The sequence below is a fragment of the Thunnus maccoyii genome, chromosome 10, assembly GCF_910596095.1.
Source record: "Thunnus maccoyii chromosome 10, fThuMac1.1, whole genome shotgun sequence".
Taxonomy (NCBI): Eukaryota; Metazoa; Chordata; class Actinopteri; order Scombriformes; family Scombridae; genus Thunnus; species Thunnus maccoyii.
In genome coordinates this window covers 1,344,869-1,366,617 of record NC_056542.1, presented here as the reverse complement: position 1 = coordinate 1,366,617, position 21,749 = coordinate 1,344,869, and the positions used below count along the sequence as shown (strand labels likewise).

Genomic DNA, 21,749 nt, shown 5'->3' with positions numbered 1-21,749 from the left:
AATCCTACTACAGTAAAAGTACATAAGTATTATGAGCTTGATGTAGTTAAAGTATTGCAGTAAAAGTACATAATTATTATAAGCTTGATGTAGTTAAAGTATTGCAGTAAAAGTACATAAGTATTATGAGCTTGATGTAGTTAAAGTATTGCAGTAAAAGTACATAAGTATTATGAGCTTGATGTAGTTAAAGTATTGCAGTAAAAGTACATAAGTATTATGAGCTTGATGTAGTTAAAGTATTGCAGTAAAAGTAGTGGTTTGGTCCCTCTGACTGATATATTATTATATATGACATCATTAGATTATTAATAGTGAAGCATCAGTGTTAGAGCAGCATGTTACTGTTGTAGCTGCTGGAGGTGGAGCTAGTTTACACTACTTTATATACAGTTAGCTAGTTTAGTCCAGTGGTTCCCAACCTAGGGGTCGGGCCCCTCCAAAGGGTCAGCAGATAAATCTGAGGGGTGGTGAGATGATTAATGGGAGAGGAAAGAAGAAAAAACAAAGTTCTGATACACAAATCTGTTTTCAGTTTTTGGACTTTTTCTCTAATCTTTGATTTTTGCTGAAATATTGGATCATTTGAACATTTATTGAAATGAAAGCATGTGAGAAGTTTAGAGGGAAAAATCACTATTTGGTGGAGCTGTTAACAACTCATAGACATGTGAAATGTGACCCCGACTACACACTGCTTTTTGTAAGACGTCAAAAGACAAAAAGGTTGGAAACCACTGGTTTCATCTTTAACAATGTGTTGTATTTTAAAAGCTTGTTATATTATCCATTGTGTCAAATCTTCATCTGAAAAGTAACTAAAGCTGTCAAATAAATGTAGTGGAGTAGAAAGTACAATATTTCCCTCTGAAATGTCGAAAGTAGCATCACATGGAAATACTCAAGTAAAGTACAAATACCTCTAAACTACTGGTACTTATGTACTTTTACTGTAGTATTTTTCATGCAGGACTTTTACTTGTAATGGAGTAGTTTTTACTTTGCTGTGTTGGTACTTTTACTGCAGTAAAGGATCTGAGTTCTTCCACCGTCTCATCTCTCCTCCCGGCCTGCAGTTCCTCAACTCGGCCTGCAGGAGGCGCTGCAGCCCGCTCCTCTCTCCTCTCCTCTCCTCCGTCCTCCTCCTCCTCCTCCTCTCCGCGGTGTGAGAGCGAGGCTTCCCCCGCTATAAAGCTGCGAGAGGCGGCTGCAGGCTGTAAAGGCTCTTCGGCAGCCAGAGGAGGAGGAGGAGGAGGAGGAGGAGGAGGTGGAGGATGATGATGAAGCTGCGTGTCCCTCAGCGGGGAGCTGATCTCAGTTCAGTCCGTCTGAGCTGAAACTGGAAACTTTCTGATGCTTTTCTCAGTCCGGAGCTTCTTCTTCTTCACGCACCTGTGAAAAGGTAAAAAAAAAAACTCTGACATTCCTGCACGTGACGCTCAGATGATTAACTTGAATATTTGATCACATTTCTCTCTTATTGTTTTTCTTTCTGTCACATCTTCTCGGTGATCTTATAATAACTGTAATAATAACATTCCTGCACTGCTGCTGATTGACTGTGATGATGTTCAGGATCTAAAAGCATCTTTATGCGTCGCTGGTTTCTTATAATATATTTATAAACGTGTCAGTGATTCAAATAAGTTGATCTTTGAATATTTTATGAACAGTTTCTAGAGGACAGATGTTGAGTTACTCAGTTGTTCTTCTGGCTGTAGATGTTGGAGGACATAAATCTCTTTTCTGTTGTTTTTTTTTTAATTCTTTCACAAAACAGAAAAAATATTTTGTGTTCAGATGATCAGAAACTGGATGATTCATTTAATGTGTTTAAAATTTCTGAACAGGCTTCTGAGACAAACTTCATTTTGCATTTATTCATGTTTCTGCAGGATGACAAACACACAGGACGTGTTTTATTGTTGGTTTATGGATTCTGTTGCGGACCTGAGGTGTAAAAAATCGAATTAGTTTGATTGGTTTTCTTTATTTTTTTGGAAGCAGCAGCAGTCTGGATCTGCTGCAGCTGGTGTTACCTGTGTGTTGACTGTTAATATTATTACAATATTGGCACCAATATTTAATAAGTCAGCCTTTATAAAGGGTTTATAAGTTGTAATTAAATGCTTTATTGATCAGTTAGGAGTCATTATTGACAGTTTTAGGGCTGAACTAAACTTATTAATTGATCTATGAAGCGTTTATTTCCAGCTCAGTGATACTTTGTGTGAATTATTGATGTGACTTCTGGTTATTATTAAGCTGCTGTTGTAAATGTTAGAACTCTAGAATCAATCAGTCCATCAACAGGAGATTAACTGACACGGTTTTTGATATTTGATTCTTCTTTTGTGTCATTTTTTAAAAGCTGTCAGCAGCTTCTCACATGTTTTCCATGATAGTAAAGTTCATATCTTTGTGTTTGTGACTGTTGATCAGACACACTTTATACACTGATCAATCAATGGATTATTAAAGACAGTAATGACTGAACCGTCTCTCAGTTTAATAAAACACAACTTTACAACTAATGAGCTCAATAGAAACTATTCAAGTCTTGAAGCAGAGTCGCTCTTCAGGACCAACAACAGATGGAGGAAAGTTCTCTGCTTTAGTGATTCAGCCAACGCTTCCTCCTGGAGATTATCTTCATATACGTCTAAACTGCAACAGCAAATACATAATAATAACATCATAATTTCTCTCAACGTTATGAGTTGTTAATTAACGTATTTGGGAAGTCTCTGATGTTGCAGTAAAATCTGGGCTGGTAGAAACTGCAGCAGTGTGAAAGTGTTTCTGGTCGTCGTTCAGACTCTGAAAAATACCTTTTTTAACCCTTTCAGATCACATCCTCGCTCATATTGTGCACCTGTTTAACAATATATCAAATCACGTTTTCTCCCTGTAAAAACAAAATATGACGTGTGCTTATGTAACGTCAACCAATAATATCATGACATCCACCCGTCAATCAATCTTCAACTCTGAGAAGCTGAGATTCATTATGACACGCCCACTTTTCAACGTTCAGATCGGCGTTTGGCCCCCTCCTGTTTCACTCAGAGATACGTCAACATACACTACAACATAACAGTTAGATACTGTTTCACCTGGACTCTTAACATTCAGTCAAAAACAAATCATTCACTTATTAAAGACAAAACACTAAATAATTAAGAGATAATCAACACACATTAACACACATCTACTGTACCGGGGTCAACAATATAAAATAACACAACATTCACAAACTCCTGGTGAAGTTCTGCATTCAAAATCGAAAGGTTATGAAGCGTACTGTTGTCATGACAACGGCCACTCACCACCAGCCTGAACCGAGGCATAAAATTCATGTAAGGTGTCATTAAGTATAACAGCTGAGTTTTTTCTCCAGTTAGTGTTGTTTAGTTTCTGGTAGAGAAAGTTACTGCAGCATCTTTCACTAACCTGAACCAAACCTGAACACACACAGGACTCTGACCTCTGACCTCTGACCTCCCACTGCAGAGACACATATACATGTAGCTTCATCACTGTGAACATCATCCAGGCAGAGATTACGCTTGTTACCTGTTTATATGAAGGTGATTTCTAGGAGAGAGTTAGCGGGGAATCCTGAAGCAACATGCTAACGTCGCAGCGTCAGCGCCCTCTAGCGGCTGTAGTCATGATGACGGCAGCAAAGCAGGAAATCAGGTGACGTTACGGAGCAGCAGAGTCCACGTAGTGAGAACATCTTTGATTTCAACGCACAACATGTAATTTCAGCCGCTAGGCGTCTCAATCGAAACAATAACAACAGACGGAGTGTGATGACGGTGTGAAGTAGCAAGGGATCATGGGAGTTGTTGTCTTCCTTGTTAAATAACCAGCTTCACCAGGATAGGATTACTCCAGCGTTCATCATTCAGGATGTTTTTACCTGCAGAGGTCTCCTCCTCTCCAGAACAAACGGACCCGGAGATTACAGGTAAAAACACTGAATAAAGCGGTTTCACCTAAAAAAATCAATGTTTCTCCGATGATGTTCGGTGACCACCAGACTTCCTGGAGGGGCTGTTAGCCGAGCTGCTGCTAACGTTTGTCCACTTTATTTCTCTGATAACTTAAGATCCAGACGTCCAATGACTAAAATCCTTCTTCCGGCTAAAAGATATAGTTAAAAACCACCTAAATTTATCATGAAAATGTGGTTTAAAACTGAATAAAAGTCCATTTATAACAGTTTGTGTGGAACAACCACACAAACTGATGTATTATCTTGTATGTGTGTAAGTTACTCTTTGGTAGACGCCATTGTAGCGGACAAACACAGCGCCGCCGTTTGCATCTGGTGCGTGTTTACTCTTTGGTAGAGGAGGTATGATGCCATCGACAGGCGACCAAATGAAACGGTCCGTTACTTTGATTAAATTACAGATTTCTCTGGGTTTGAAAACTGTTGGAAACATTTGGTATAATGTAAGTACACAACTCAACAACATATATAACATAGGTCTAGTTGTTTTTACACATTTTAATGTGGAATAATTACATGTTATAGCTTTAAGTTCAATTTATTATCAGAATATTTTTCTGAAATGTGTCTTGAGTACGAGGTGAACATTGTTTCACACAACAAAACACATTTAAACCTGCATTAACTTTGTTCACTAGTTTCCATCAGAGACAAGCAGTGAACTCAACTCTGACTCATCATCAGCTTTAAGTTGACATGTTGAACTTATTTCCACATCCAGCAGTTACGGAGCAACATTATCATTCATGTGGAGTCGTGTTTCTGTCCACCTGGTGAATGTTTTTACTCTCTACCAACTCCTGAGGGAAATATCTGGCTCTTTAGCTGCTAAATGCTCCACTATGTTCACCAGCTAGTCTACAGCTAACTGTGTCTGTTTGCCGTTTGGTACCAAAACGACGCTGTGAGACGCTGAGAGTGAACAAGAACAGTAAAGTTGCGGCCGGACAGATAAACAATGAGCTGAAACTCACTATAAAGCTCCGTAAAGCCGAGAGGAGCTGCAGAGTCACTGTTGATTCTCTGTAGGTTCATCACCAACACATTACACACTGACACATGAGAAATATATGTTCTAGATGCTTGAACACATTACACACTGACTGTGAACACAGTGGAGTTATAAGAATTTATATTATAGACGCTTTAACCAAACAACAGAACAAATACTGCAAACATTTATCACAGGAGACATCATGAATAAGTAGCTGCAGTCTAATCAGTTCCATCGCTCTCTTTCACGCCTACTTTTCTGTCTGCACGGCTGCTCTGAAGCCGACTGAGAACCCAAACTGTGATTTAACAGTTTGACAGATTGAAGAACAAAAGAGTTTCTGTTCAGTCTGTTCAGTCTCACCTGTGGGACTCTGTATCTTCTGTTTGATGGAAAAGCTGATATTCTTTAAATAAAGTAAGAGAAACGTCTGATCTGTGTAGAAAAGTGTAATTTCAGCCAGGAAACGTAACGCTGGCACCGAGCTCACAGACATCAGTGACGTCTGTAGCGGCTCCTGGTCGGCCCTTTGTCTTGTGCTGTCAGTTTGTCGTTGCAGCAGCTGATAAAAAGTTCAAACTGGAACATTTAGTTTGTAGATTAGCGCCTTTATCTTCTGTTTAACTGCTGCCGACAGATGACAGATGAGTTAGACGCAGGTTTATAAGTGATGGAGGCTGCTTTTTACGTCTGTCTGCAGCTCTGGTTTGTCTGTATGCAGTTTTAAACACTTGACTCCCTTCTGTGTGTTGTTGTGGAGTTTGTACTTTAATCTAGAGGATTTATATCATTTAACACTTCTGGTTAGTGTGAAAGTCCACAAACAACTCCCCAATTAATTTGGTTTGTTTATTTATTTATTTGGATCTCTTTTAGCTCGAGGCTAATCTTCTAATAGGAACATTTTCAGACACTACAGCACACACACACACACACGATTACAGTTCACTCAGTTAGACTTAATCATACATAAAACACACAGTATGTGCACTAGGGATGTGCAGAGAGCCTAGTATTTGTATTTGTATCTGTATTTGTTGAGGCAGCAAAATTATTTGTATTCGAATAAAAGTGGAAAGAGGTTTAAAAATCCTGTTTTTGTTATTATTACGCTTTTAATTTTAGAAAATTAAAAGTGTTACAATAAGTGTTCATGTCAGTAGCTCAGTTTTATCTCTGGGGAACACCCCCAACTCCAGGACTGATGTCCAAATAAGGAAATGTGCGTCATGTAGCAGGTGGATGTGACTCCCCTCACTGAGACCTGCTGATAGACGTCACAGCGGAGCAGAGGAGAGACACTGAGATAGTGATGTAACCGACCTGCTCGCTGGTATCTGACATGTTTTTTTTTCTTCCTGAAAACAAATAATTTTTAAAATATTTGTTTGAAATAAATATTTGTAACGTATTTGTTTTCGGACACACCCCTAATGTGCACACACACACTGTATTTACATCAACACATCTGCATATATCACCACTAATGCAAATATTCTGATAGTGCTGCATGTTGGCAGCCACGATAAGAACTTACAGTCCACAACATCGGTTATTAGATGGTCTGTCAATCAATTAAAAGCCAGCAGTGGAGGTCAGGTCGTCACAGAGCCGGATCAACGGCGTGGCGGGAAACGTTCTGATGACGTGTTATTTGTGCAACCTGCCACCAGGGGGATTTAAAAATCTCTGCAGAGACAGTTAGCAGCTAACATACAGCAACTGAGATGTGAAACATCTCTACAGTATATACAACAATATGTATCAGCTGCACAAAAATAAAAAAAGTGTATTCTGGGTCACTTTAGGAAAAGTCATAAAATTTCAGGCTTAAAGTGTTTCTTGTGTTTTTTTTTAACTGCTCTCGAATGTAAAAAAAGGATCAAATTAGACCTGAACAGCATGTAAAGGTTAAGAAGCTTCTAGCATTAGCATTAGCATTAGCAACCTCTGAACAAGAGATATTATTGGCTGCTGGTGGAAACAGTTTAGGACCAATCAGGAGCTTCAGTGTGTGATATGTTTAAAAATAATTTAAACAGTCATTTAGGGATGCACGATATTATCGCCGCATCATCGGTATTGGCTGAAAAAAGCTTTAAAATTAAATATCGGCATTGGCAAATTCTGCCGATTATGAGAGGCATATATGTCGCCCTCTCCTCCACCGCCTTCCCTCAACGGACTGTTTCACCCCGACGGTCCCGGTGTTTCCAGCCGCCCGTCAGACCCGCTGCTTCTTCCCACTTTAACCTGAATAACAAACCAGGTCTCGCTGCTCCGGTTGGATCCACATGGAGAGCCGGTGCTAACGTTAGCTGGGAGGCTAGCGGAGGTTAGCTGGCTGTGCTTCCCTCCGGTCATGCTGCGGCTAACGCTCCGCTAGCCTCTCAGCTAACGTTAGCCCCGGCTCTCCATGTGGATCCAACCAAAAATATGTGCATATATCGGTATCGGCATCGGCAATCAGCCACAGTGAGTTGGAAATATCGGCATATCGGATATCAGCAAAAAATCCAATATCGTGCATCCCTACAGTCATGAGATCATTTTTCCATCTTTCACATCATCCTTTAGTTTCAACTCTGTCTACTAGAAGTTACGTTCATATACGACTAAATTGCAACATCATATACGTAACGCTGCTGAATCACGTTTTCTCTCAACATGATGAGAAAATGTTGATACTGAATGTCTGAGTGAAATGTTGAGAGACAACAAAGCGATCACGACCTCGTTACCTGTGAACATAATCTGGGCAGAGATTTATGAACAGTCTAGTTGTATATGAAGGTTGTTTCTAACAGACAGTCGTAATAGTTTTTCTTGTTTTCAAAGGTTTCGTCTTGTTTTTGTTGTTTTCATTGATGTAGTGAACTCTGAAACAGTGCAGTAAAGACAGACGGTGTCTCTGTCCTCTCGTCCTCTCGTCCTCTCGTCCTCTCTTCAGTCTGAATGAAGCTCTGAAACTTTTTTATTGTTTTTGCACAAACATGTTTTTTTGCTGCTGGGCAGAAAGCGTCTCGGTTTCCAGAAACCACAGAGAGCAGCGAGGCAGAGCGCTGAGCCGAACGCCTCTGAATGACATGAATTATTAACTCTGTTGTAGTGCTGCAGCTGTACAGGGATCTGTGTGATGTGATTTTCATGAGCAGCTCTTTAATCTGCTGTTGGATGTCGGAGCCTCAGCTGGTGGGAGGATTCATCCACCGCTTGACTGAACAGCTGAAAGCTGCTCTGTGAAGCTCCAGCAGGCCTCCGTGAAGCCTCCTCCAACATCCACCTGCTGAGAGCAAACTGCAATTTACAGCTAAATGACTTCTGCTGCGTCTCCAGGTGGAAAAAACTGAGGAGCGGCGGGGAAACGGAGCGTTTAACTTCACGTGCAAAAAAAGACAAGAAGGCTGGAAGATAAGCAGCAATTAACCAGAATTAAAAACGCTTCAATGAAAACAAGTCAAACAAAGCACACAGTTACATTATTGAATGAAAAACATGTTGAATGATAATTATTTACCCTTTTGTCTTTAATGACTGAATTAATTGTTTTTCATTATGTCATAAATTTTCCCTCCCACATTAAAACACTAAACACTCTTGTGCACTAAAAGCACTAAAGCACTAAAGCTAAAACTAACCATTGGTCTATAAGGTGACAGAAAATAGTGAAACATTCAGTCAAAAACAAATCATTCACGTATTAAAGACAAAACACTAAATCATTAAGAGATAATCAATGATTAGATTTACGTTTAAGGCAAAACATGAAGACAAACTGCCTAAAAACAACAATATAAAATAACATTCACAAATTTTTGGTGAAGTTCTGCATTCAAAATCAAAAGGTTATGAAGATTACCGTTGTCATGACAACAGCCACTCACGGCCCAGCCTTGAACCGAGGCATAAAATTCATGTAAGGCGTCATTAAGCAAGAACAGCAGAGTTTTTTCTCCAATTAGTGTTGTTTAGTTTCTGGTAGAGAAAGTCTCAGTGGAGCGTTTTTACCTGATGATCAATAACCTACTGAAGAGTCTAAACTCATCTGTGGTCTTGATTTAAATCTGACGAGTTCTAACTGACATTGTTGGTGTTTGTGATGTGCTGTGTGTAGTTTGTAGCTTCAGGCGAACTCTGGTGCATCTTCAGTGTTTCAAACTGCAAACTGTCCCAGTCAATAAACCAATCAAATCAAATTAACTGCACATTTTATTGCCTTTTTGTTAATTATTTGTTAATTAATCTCATCCATTCTCTTCAGGTGTCAGCTCCTTGTGACGTCTTTCGCTCGGTTTATTTCTTTTCTTCTTCATCATCATCTTCTTCTTCTTCTTCCTCTGCCGCGTCTCATTCTTCAAAACTTCATGACGACTAAGCTTTGACAGCTGTGTTGCTATGGTTACTGGTTTGGTAGCAGATGAGTGTAGAACGAGTGATTAAACTTGAGCCGAACTACGTGCGCAATAAACAGTTTTAACGTAAACCTGCCGGCCAATCAGAAAAGAGTATTCACCCAGACACTGATACGACTCAGTAAATGTCATAAACATCAATTACAAATGACTGTGTATTTCTTTTCATTTATTTGTGTGATTTGTCTTCACGTAGACATTTTAAAGATTCCGTAGCAAAGACGCGAATAAGCGAATGTAAATGGCGACGTCCGGCGACGTCCGGCCCCGCCGCCGGCGTTTCAGGCAGCAGTCTTCATCCTTGAAGTCTTTTCTCTTGTAAAACTGAAAAGTACAGTTTGAAACTTGTTTGTTTTGTGCCTTCAGGGGGCAGTAACGAGCACATTACAGCTTGTGCAGCAAAGAAGACGCAGCATTACGTTTCCTTCAAAGCGTCCTCCTGAGAGACGAGGTTGGATGAGCTGAACATTATAGATGTGATTTTATAAAACCTTGAACCTGATCCACCTCAGAGCCCTCCTGACCCGCCTGGAGTCCTCCTGAACCTCTCAGTTATCACGTAGCCGTCGCTGACTTTGCTTTAAAGACAGTTTAGACGTTCCTGTAATCAAATTAAATGTCTGTTTATAGTTTATGCTGCAACCCTAAAAATGAATGTGACAAACAAACAAACAAACAAATGAGATATTTGGTGAATATATGATGGAAGAAGGACAAAAAATTATGTTTTGAGCTCTGCGGTGAAGGTCAAAGGTCATGTTTGTCCTCGGGGACTCGTGACAGGAAGAATCTTTATTAAACATGTATCACTAATATATGACTTCTCGTGATTTGATGCATGTTTTCATGTATCAACAAATTCATTATTATTTCATCATTGACCTAACTGTGAGTTAAAGTGCAGATATAGATGAACGATATTGAATTATTAAGTAAAGACAAGAACTAATGACTTCATCAGTTATTAATATCGAGCTGCACACGTATCGGTCCGCACGTCAGATCTACATTATTCAAGACAATCATTACAATATGATACTGAGGATTTCCTGATGGTGGCGCTAGCATCAGAAGAGTATAACAGACTGGAAGAAACTCACTAGCTTAGCAACATTAAAGCTACAAACAACCCATAATACATCACTCTCTGGAGGCGCCGGCATTACAGCGATACCTTCTCCAATCAACAAGATCTGATCTGGTGAACATGTAACTGTAACCAACACATTGTTAAAGACAATATCTATGAGTTGTTAACAGCTCTGCTAAATATATAATAAATGTTCAAATGATCCAATATTTCAGCAAAAATCAAAGATTAGAGAAAAAGAACTTTGTTTTTTCTTCTTTCCTCTCCCATTAATCATCTCACCACCCCTCAGATTTATCTGCTGACCCTTTGGAGGGGCCCGACCCCTAGGTTGGGAACCACTGGACTAAACTAGCTAACTGTATATAAAGTAGTGTAAACTAGCTCCACCTCCAGCAGCTACAACAGTAACATGCTGCTCTAACACTGATGCTTCACTATTAATAATCTAATGATGTCATATATAATAATATATCAGTCAGAGGGACCAAACCACTACTTTTACTGCAATACTTTAACTACATCAAGCTCATAATACTTATGTACTTTTACTGCAATACTTTAACTACATCAAGCTCATAATACTTATGTACTTTTACTGTAATACTTTAACTACATCAAGTTCATAATACTTATGTACTTTTACTGCAATACTTTAACTACATCAAGCTCATAATACTTATGTACTTTTACTGCAATACTTTAACTACATCAAGCTCATAATACCTATGTACTTTTACAGTAGTAGGATTTTTCATGCAGGACTTGTATGAAGTATTTTTACATTACTGCAGTAAAGTATCTGAGTACTTCAGTATTCTACTAATTTCCAACAGCAAGTATGTTTTGCAGTAAATGTAATGCTGCCCAAAGTAATTTTTCTTTTCAACTCAAAAATGTTGATACTGAACGTATCAGTTGTTTAGTGACAATGTTTCATTTATCTTCCACTAAAATCAGTAACTGGAACATCATTGAACTTTTTATGGTTATGTTTAGACTCTGGTTAATGTTCAGGTTCCATTAAACTGTAACTGGGTTATATGTGACTGACAGAAGCAACTAAACAAGCTGACAACAGAAAAGTAGTTTGTCTTGTAAGTTTAATTTATTATAGGAGCTGTGTTCTCTGCATCATCCTCAGTACTTACCGTCATCGTCCTCTTTGAATGTAGGACGCTTTGCTGGAAGACATTTTTAGCAAAACTGAATTATTTGGAACATACAGACAGAGAGAAAGTGGATGTTACAGAAGTTTAGAAGTTTTTTTTTCCATTTTAAAGGTTTATTTATTCATCTATAAAACATCCACGCTGTTCAGTTCTCTCTTTTCATTTTAGCTCAACACTCGACCGGTTCAGTCTGTCAAGCTGCTGACCTTTAACCTGCGACCGCCTGTGGGCTTGTGGGAAATTATGTTTGTTGAAGGTCACTGAAAACTGAAATATTAAATTTACAACACTATAAGACTGTTTCTTTAAAAACACACCATCCCCGTCTGTATGCAGCGAACCACACACAACACTTTCACTTCATTGTTTTATTAGAAATGTGTGATTAAATGTGTGAATGTGTAGCCTGCATGTTAGCAGCATGTCAGGTTCATCCAGTTTGGTTCAGACTGAGACACCAACTGTAAATAACTATTTGATGGATGGTTATGACATTCGGTTCAGACGTTCATGTTCTCCAGAGGATGTATTCTACTGAGTTTTCCTGTGGCGCCACCATCTGGTCATGATTTCATTTTGTCCAACACTTTGGTTTATGACCAAAAAACCTGCAAAACTAATCAGCTACATGTTGTGTTTGGTGCTAATTAGCAAATATTAGCAACATAACATGCCAAATTAAGATGGTAAACATCATACCTGCTAAACATCAACATGTTAGCATTTCTCACAGAGCCACTAGCATGTTAGCATTTTCATTGTGAGCATGTTAGCATTTAAAGAGCCGCTAGCATGTTAACTGCATACTCATAAATCTGAACAGCATAACATCAGACAAATGTAACAACATGATTATATTTACATGTACAGCTAACATGTTTCCTATGATATTGTCCTATAATACCAGGACTAACCAGCTCTACACTTTAACACAAGAACGATTAAATGATTAGCGCCATACTCCAGGAGGTATAGTTAAATAAAAACACAGTTTCAGGTGGTCTAACTTAGTTTGCTAGTTAGTGGATTATTCAAGCTTTCAAACAAGTCGGGTCTATTTGATAGATTTGGTAGTTAATAGCAAAACGTTTAAGCTAATGCTAACTGTTTCATGTATGTGAATGGAAGATGCTAAAACGATTAGCGTCATACTCCGGGAGGTATAGTTAAATAAAAACACAGATTTGGGTGGTTTAACCTGTTTTGCTAGTTAGTGGATTAGTCAAGCTTTCCAACCAAGTAGGGTCCATTTGATAGATTTGGGAATTTATTCAATATCAGCAAAACGTTTTAGTGAATGAATAGAAAATAAAGTGGTACTTTAGCTGAAAATGAGCTGTCAATCAAACATGAACAGGACACGTCCGTACAGTCCTGAGAAATGGTTTGAGCAGCTACATGTGTCTTCTACATGTGTGGGCCTGTTAGCTTTAGCTTCATGCTAGCGTCAAGGAAGGACAATATCAAGACTACATGTTGTTTATATTCACATTTATAAGTTATATTTGGGAGAATCATGTGGAAATGCTACAGCGCTACGCAGTAAAAACTTTGATGCTCCTGTGGATGTCATCCAGTACAAAACCTCAGCTTCAGGGTGGCTTCACGGACACAGGTGGACGCACAATAAGCGCAAAGAAAATGGGTTTATTGTGAGAAACGAGGACTCGCAGCTGATCCCCTTCATCGTTTTCTTCAGACTTCTGACTGACTGAATGTGTTTGGTGGGAAAAAGCAGAATAAATAACTCAACAGCACTAATTCATGTTGTTTTCTTCATGGCTCAGATTCATGAAAGATATATAATACAGATTCTGTCGCTGTGCATAAACAGTCTGGAAGGTGAATTTTTAAAGCCAGAAATCAGCAACTGGAAAAGTAATCACTGGTATTGATCTCACTGATATTGATCAAGAAGCCAATGAACCATGCAGATACTGTATATTATGGGCTTTTTTGATATATAGGAACATAAAAAATGTACTTTTATTGCATTTCTACAGCAGTAATGAGCAGACTGGTGTACAGCAGTGACCTTGTAGTGAAACCTGATCCTCTTCAGTCAGATCAGAGCTGCGGTTGACGTCTTTAAACGAGCATCCTGGACTCTAACCGTGACCCTTCTCTTCCTCCTTACATCCTGTGTAACCTGAGCGGGCGGCATGGAGGAGGATTTATTTACCGGAGGATAATATCTGTAACTTCCAGAACATTACAGGCCGGTCAGAGGAGGTTAATCAGATGAGCCGGAGTGCTGCTGATGGGATGGAGGAGGGGAGGTGATGAAGTGACCGGCGGTCAAGGTGGAGACACGATCGATTCACACGGCTTCCTGTGAGGGCGGAGTTTATCGGCGATGGAGATGATGAGACTGAAGATCAGAGCAGAGACGTGATGAGAAATGTTTGAGCCTGGTTGGGAAGTTATTTTGAGTTTTATTCCTTTATTTTCTAAATGCAGACATGAAGATTTAGCTGCTGCGGGCTGCAGATTGTGGAGGCGTAAAACTAATATATCGATTATATTTATACTTCTCCCACATTTTATATTATATTTTTTAATTTGCGTCTCCTGTTCTTTTACAGTTTGATCCCCAGGACATCATCTCTGCGTGAAAAAACTTTTGCAACATGATGTCATCTGGCGAGATGCTGCATTGGCCAATCACATACATGCAAGCGCACATTCCCGGTGGATTACTTTATAACATGAAGAAACAAGTAGCGGCGTTACTAGTTTAACTACATTCCCCGGTAGCTCTTTTATTGATCGAGTATCACAGTAGCATCCACACAAGCCGCATTTTCCCATCAAGCATATAATAGCATAATAAAACTGCTGAGGATCGTTACACGACGCCATCGCCATACACGAACATGTATGTGTAGCTAACGCAGGTCAGTGATGCGTCGACACATCATTGACTGTGTTAATGGAGCACCTGGAAGAAACCACTTTCACTGTGATTTAGGGGGAGACCAGTGTTGCGAGGCTTATTTATAGAGATGTGAAGTGGGAGGAGCTATTACGGGCGCCCTTGGTTACGAAGGTAAAAATCCCATTAATTTTTCCCCAAAGACAAAATTACATTACTCACAGTTTAAGCACTGCTACGGCATGAAACTCTCCGTGTTCTGGTTCTTAAGTAAAAAGTCGAAGCTACAAGACTGATGACATAAAACTATTGGAGTAGAAGTTAAGTACGACTCCCAGTGTGCATTTCAGCAGGAAACAGCCAATCAACAAGCTTAAAATTCAGTCCCATGTGCCGCCAACTGCAGGCAGAAACTAATGATCACAACGTCGAGAACAATAATTTTACAATCTGTTCATTTTTAATTTCTGGGTCACTTTTGAGTCATTTTCCACCGTCACTGTAAACGCAACTCTACGTGAGCAACTGATATCAACCAATAGAATCGAAGCTTTACTACACGCATTAACGCACGTACATGTTGACTGAGCTCGACGGTTTGTTGTAGCGGCCAACAGAAGCACGTCCTCGGACTGATGCCTGATGGGAAGATGGCGGAGGGAACCCGTAACCATGACGATGGAGAGGAACTGATCCTGAAGAAGCTGCCATGACCGACAAATACATGAGTTTAACCAAGAAAAATGACGTGTGTAGGTGCTCGCTGTGCAATTCAATGACGAAGATAAAATAAAAACAAATACATATAAGAGGGACAGATGTGGAAAACAACGAGGGAACAGAAGAAAGGTTTAGTTTTTAACATCAACCAGCAGAGGGAACAACAAAAATGCAAATCTCTACAAAACCAAAGTGGTTGTATGTAGATATAAGTACTATTATAGAGTGGGCCTAATAAAAATACCACTTATTAAACTACCAATCATACAAAATGTAATAATAGTAAGAAGAAGAAGAAGATGAAACTATGCTGCTGTAGCTCAGCTTGCTGTGTTGCTGCTCAGCACTGAATGTTACAAACTGCTGTGAAGTGTTTTTGGCTTCTGATAAACCTTTAAATGCATTAATCTGTAATCTTCTGGATTGTGTTTTATTGTCTTTAACACGCAGCCTCACAGCAGCAGAGTCAGAACACACGAGGTCACACGTTCATCAGGAACATCAGAATAGAAAAACAGAAATAAGGAAATAATAAAATAAATAAATAAAAATAAGAATAAAAAGGCCATTTTGGGGAAAGTACACAAGCAAAGCAGAACAATACAACTATACAGCAGCACTGAAGTGTAGAGGAAACGACAACCTGAATAAATAACATCAGTATAAAAGTCCAGACGTTGTTTATCTGCAGCACAACAAGCTAACGAAGCTGTAAACAGAACCGTCTTCCTGCACATGCTCAGTAGCGTCTTACACAGAACTACTCTCCAGAGACTGAAAACATGATGCTGTTATTAACAAACTAACGTGATGAACATGTGACCCAGTGCAGCGATGTGACTCACTGACGTGTTTTTAATCAGATATATCAGCTTCGATACAAACACAATACTCGTTAGTAGATCAGTTCATTGTTGGTTTGGATCCAAACATGAAGACAAATATAGAAAATCAGCAAACTGTAGGAAAGAGGAATACAAATAAAATGTGTTGTGTTGTTTCTGTGTGTATATATGAAGCTTTTTCACCTGTTTGTTTGTATATAATCGTCATATATTTATGTTTATGTATCTCTGATCAGCTTTGCATCCTGGACGTTGAGAGCCAATAGAAACTGGAGTCACATTCCTTGTATTCATAAACATATTTGACCAATAAATCAGATTCTGATCTGCAGATTTCTTTCTGAGAGTTCACTTCACATCTTTATCATATGAAGGTTATATAGTTCTGCTGTTGTCGGGGTCTGGGGGTCTGGGGTCGGGTTTACCTGGCTGCTATATTTCAGCCTCGTTCCTGATGAAAGACGCCATGTTTCAGTGAAAACTGAGCACATGAAAGGAGGATGATGAAAACAGGAGATCTGAAATGTGTTTCTCTCTGACATCAGACCACAAAACTGGTTTCCCTCAAACAGACTGAGTCTTGAGTTTTAATATGAACAAACAGTGTTTGTTTGTTTCTCACTGGAAGGTTAAAGGGCTTAATTAAAACTAGACTTTATTATTTCTGTCGTTGTATTTTGTTACAAGCTGCTGATACTGAATAAGATCCAATATTTATTTTTGTACATTTAGCTGCTGCTGTGTATAATGAGACTCATGTCTGTGTCCAGAATCTGAATTAAACATGTTAGTGATGTAATTAAGTTGTTTTATTATAAACCTGTTGTTTATCCAGTTAAATTTTAATGAGCTTCATACTGTTCATAGATCTACTGCAGCGATTTCTGCTAAATGGATGCAGATGCAGGAAACTTTCAGACTTGAAATAAGTGATAAACTGAACATAATGTGGTTATTTCTCTGCATGATGTAATCAGATTATCATATTGTTTTATCAAATAGCAGTTGAAGGAGTTTAATGAGTGAAATGACAGAGGATTAAAATAATCTTATTATTCGGTCGCATCCATTTTAATCCTGACAGGAAACATTTCCACATAATTATTACATGTAAATTACATATGAAACGATCACTTTGAGGCTGGAAAATGTCTTGTAAAGTTTATTTTATCTCCTTATAAACAGGCTGACATCAGCTCCTCTCAGACACGTTTTATTATTATTGATTCTTATTTTACAGCAGCAGCGTGTCGAGCTGCAGTTCCTCTCACGTCCACTAGACGCTGCTGTGATCAAACTCAGACTGTATTGAAGTGAATGGAAAAACCAACGACTTCTCTCTATAAATACAACGTGAATAACCTGCAGTTAAAGAGACGTCACAGACGTGCAGATCTATTCTGTTCATAACTCTGATAAATAACATGATTAATGATCAATCATTAGATGTTTATCAACCCGTTCTCATTCATATTAACAATATTAACCCATCTGCAGGGTTAGGGAGGGACCTGCTGTCACTTCTCATGTTAAAGTTTTATTTAATGATAATAATGATAATACAACAATACAATAGGTTAATGTTACAGCCATCAGTTTTAATTATTTATCCTTCGATTCTGAGACCTGGTTGGTTTAGTAAATAAACATCTGGTTAACTTTCCCACCACAGCTGCTTAAAGCTCTAATCTGTAATTATTCCACATTAAAATGTGTAAAAACAACTAGACCTATGTTATATATGTTGTTGAGTTGTGTACTTACATTATCCCAAATGTTTCCAACAGTTTTCAAACTCAGAGAAATCTGTAATTTAATCAAAGTAACGGACCGTTTCATTTGGTCGCCTGTCGATGGCGTCATACCTCCTCTACCAAAGAGTAAACACGCACCAGATGCATACGGCGGCGCTGTGTTTGTCCGCTACAATGGCGTCTACCAAAGAGTAACTTACACACATACAAGATAATACATCGGCGTTGTGGTTGTTCTACACAAACTGTTATAAATGGACTTTTATTCAGTTTTAAGTCACATTTTCATGATAAATTTAGGTGGTTTTTAACTATATCTTTTAGCCGGAAGAAGGATTTTAGTCATTGGACGTCTGGATCTTAAGTTATCAGAGAAATAAACTGGACAAACGTTAGCAGCAGCTCGGCTAACAGCCCCTCCAGGAAGTCCGGTGGTCACCAAACATCGTCGGAGAAATATTGATTTTTTAGGTGAAACAGCTTTAATTGATATTTTAACGATTTTAATCTGCGTGTACGTTTGTTTCTGGAGAGGAGGAGACCTCTGCAGATAATTCGGCTCCCGGGAGAAACCGACCGAACATCTGGATCTAAAGTTATAAGAGAAATAAACCGAACAAGTGTTAGCAGCAGCTCGGCTAACAGCCCGTACCGGACGTCCGGTGGTTGCGGTATGTCGTCGGAGAAACACTGATTTTTTAGGTGAAACAGCTTTATTCAGTGTTTTTACCTGTAATCTCCGGGTCTGTTTGTTCTGGAGAGGAGGAGACCTCTGCAGGTAAAAACATCCTGAATGATGAACACTGGAGTAATCCTATCCCGGTGAAGCTGGTTATTTAACAAGGAAGACAACAACTCCCATGATCCCTTGCTACTTCACACTGTCATCACACTCCGTCTTTTGTTATTGTTTTGATTGAGACGCCTAGCGGCTGAAATTACATATTGTGCGTTTAAGTTAAAGTAAACAGTAAAGTTTTCTTTGATCGCTGACGTCAACATGGCGGCTGGTTAGTTGCTGTTCGTTCATGCTGAAACGTTCTTAAATGTCGTCTTGTTCTAGAGGTTGTCGAGACGTAACTTCAGTAGATGTGGAAAGTTTAAAAAGACACTGATCCATCCTGTGAACGTTGTGTTTCCTGTGCAGACTTCCTGTCCCGCCTCCACCATGAGTGACATCTACGAGTCGGCGGCGAACTCTCTGGGTTTGTTCAGCAGTCCCTGTCTGACCAAAGTGGAGCTGCGGCTCACCTGTAAAGGAATCTCTGACCGCGATGCTCTGTCCAAACCGGACCCCTGCATCGTCCTCAAGATGCAGTCCCACGGACAGTGGATGGAGGTAGGTCGCCATGGCAACCACGCTGTCTTTTTTTAAAATGGTTTCTAATGATGTTGACGCTCTCAAACACTGTCTGGTTGAATTCTTTGGATTTATTACTTTGGTTTATGGTTTATTAGATTATTAGATTATTGCATTTTGTATTTAACTAAATTTTACACATTTACGTTGGTCATGTCTGGTGTAATTTGCCTCCCATGGAGAGTCTCTCTTTGAATTTCTTTTCCTCAATGTTTCTTCCAGTTTTCCTCGTCATAATAGAGCCTGATTCTTTATAATTAGATCTCAGGACGCTGAACTGTGCTGGTTGGGTCGTGTAGCTCATATAGTGAGTCTTGCTGATGTGGCAAATTCTCATTGAGAAATAAGAGCTGGAAGGTCGTGTTGGAGTTCAAGTACAGCAACACTGGACAGAAGCAGTGGAAATAATGAAGAATCTGTTAGAAATTAAATTTATATTACAATAAATGTTTTTTCCAAATTACGTTGTGTAAACAAACATCATCTCTGGCTGGATCATGTTCAGAGTTTTTCTACTGAATGAAGCTACATGTGTGTATCTCCCTGCAGTCAGAGGTCAGAGGTCAGAGGTCCTGTGTGTTCAGAGGTTTAGACAACAAAAGCACTTTGGTTAAAGGAGGGTTCATCGTTTATCAAGTGTGTTAAACCAGCAGTCAGGTGTCTGTAATCATTCCTCCAGTTCATACTGGATATTAAAAGTCTGTGTGAAGCTTCTATTCAGCTTCATCAGTCTGAGTTAGTCATATCAAGTGGATATCTGACACATTTACAGTCTTTGTGTTTCCCTGTTGAGCTGCAGGTGGAAGTATAGTAACAAAAAGAGGAACTTTGGCACTAAAAAGACTGTAACATTGAAAGATATCTACTTGATTTGACTCATTTGGACGCTGAAGCTTCATATTAGCTTCAGACTGTGGATTATGTCCCCCATCACTTCCATTGTAAGGTCATTATGAAGGGATCTTCTAATGGTCAGTATGAACAGGAGGAATGATTACAGCAAGAAACAGATTTAATGTTCATTTGGGCTCCTGACTGTTGGTTTAAGACATACTAGTAAAATGGTGAACCTCTGTCCAACTCGTGTCCTCAGAGGAGTGTCGTTTGTCCTTCAGCTGTCGGTGAGTCTGATGAGTCGTTGCAGACACTAAGTTGTTCTGCTTCTGGTCTTCATGGTGTTTGAGCTGCTGGTTGAAGGTCCTCCTGGGTTTCTCAGATACTCCAGTCATGTATGGAATGATGATGTACACACAGCGGACCGTCACACCAAAGTGAACAAACAACACAGTGAAACTAATAGAGACGCTGAGGGGAGATCCCACCAGCTGCTATCAGAATGAGCTGGAGAAGGACTCTACTGAGCACGCTCGGTAGAAGGACTCCACTGAGCACGCTCGGTAGAAGAATACTGAGCACGCTCTGAGTGTGAGAAGCCTGCAGAAACATGATTTTTCTGAGCAACTTTCAGTGAATCAGGGACCATCTTTGAATGTGGTTTCCAGTTCTCCTTAATACATCCATGGTTCCAACCTGAGGCTCCAGACCCCCACAAGGGTCACAAGATAAATCTGAGAGGACATGAGATGATTAAGCAGGAAGGAAAGCAGAAATGCATGTTTATTTATTCAAACCTTCCTCTTTTGTTAATTACTAGATAATTTATCTCTCTGAGCCTCTAAACATTCACAAAAAAGGAAGTTGGACAGAAACTCCAGTCCTCACTGACACTGAGCTCAAAGGTTAAATCTTCAATCGATCAATCAAAATCTATTTATATAGCACAATTTATGCAATTTAAATTTGAATAAATTTTATTTTGATTATTTAAATATATATACACACACACACACATACATAAGAAGAAATAAAACAAAATAATCAATAAAATGAACAATGAACATATACAACAGACTCTCAATAAGCAACATAAATAAACATTTGATGCAGGTGGAGTCCTGCCTCTACTCTGTACTAATCAATCAACCTCTGTGTTCATCAGCTTCACACACAATCAAACACAAATCTAGACCATCGTCTCCATCAGCGAGGTTTCCTTCCTTCCTCTTCCTCATTTCTGAACCTGAACAGAAATATTTTTACCGTTTGATTTCTTCATCAGAGTCTCACAAACTGAAACACGACGTTGTCTTAAGTTAGAACCTCCTCTCTCTGTCTCAGAACATCTTCAGTTTGATGGCAGGAAGTAAATTATTTTCTTGTACATTGTTTGTGTCTTAAATTCAACCAGATCCATGAACTTCAAAGCATGTGGCTGTAAAATCAGCTTGTTAGTGTGTTCACGTTGTTTACTATCCTCACGGCTCTTTTTGATAGTCTGCATAATGAGTGTAACATGCTTTTATAGGTGTTGTTCACACCTCCACACAGTCATTCATATACGGTAATACAAGCAAACAATACAGAGTGAACATTGCTTTATGATCCACAGTGTGTGTTGTTTTTATCTATCAGGTTTATCACACCCAGAGATGTGTTTTCATAT

General features: G+C 39.2%; 1 protein-coding gene across 4 annotated transcripts in view; it reads left to right on the top strand.

Annotated features, from left to right (window-relative positions):
* Window positions 1–1,036: 1,036 nt before the first annotated feature.
* Window positions 1,037–21,749, top strand: part of cpne4a (copine IVa) — an 81,113-nt gene continuing 60,400 nt past the window's right edge. Inside the window, exons 1-2 of one of the 4 annotated variants that reach the window (XM_042423220.1) lie at window positions 1,037–1,402; window positions 19,034–19,225. In XM_042423220.1, the coding sequence (XP_042279154.1) occupies window positions 19,055–19,225 (171 nt within the window). In that variant the 5' untranslated portion in view covers window positions 1,037–1,402; window positions 19,034–19,054. Of the gene's footprint in view, window positions 1,403–3,508; window positions 3,703–18,819; window positions 18,897–19,033; window positions 19,226–21,749 lie in introns of those variants that run through there. The other 3 variants (XM_042423217.1, XM_042423218.1, XM_042423219.1) reach the window with 3 other exon arrangements.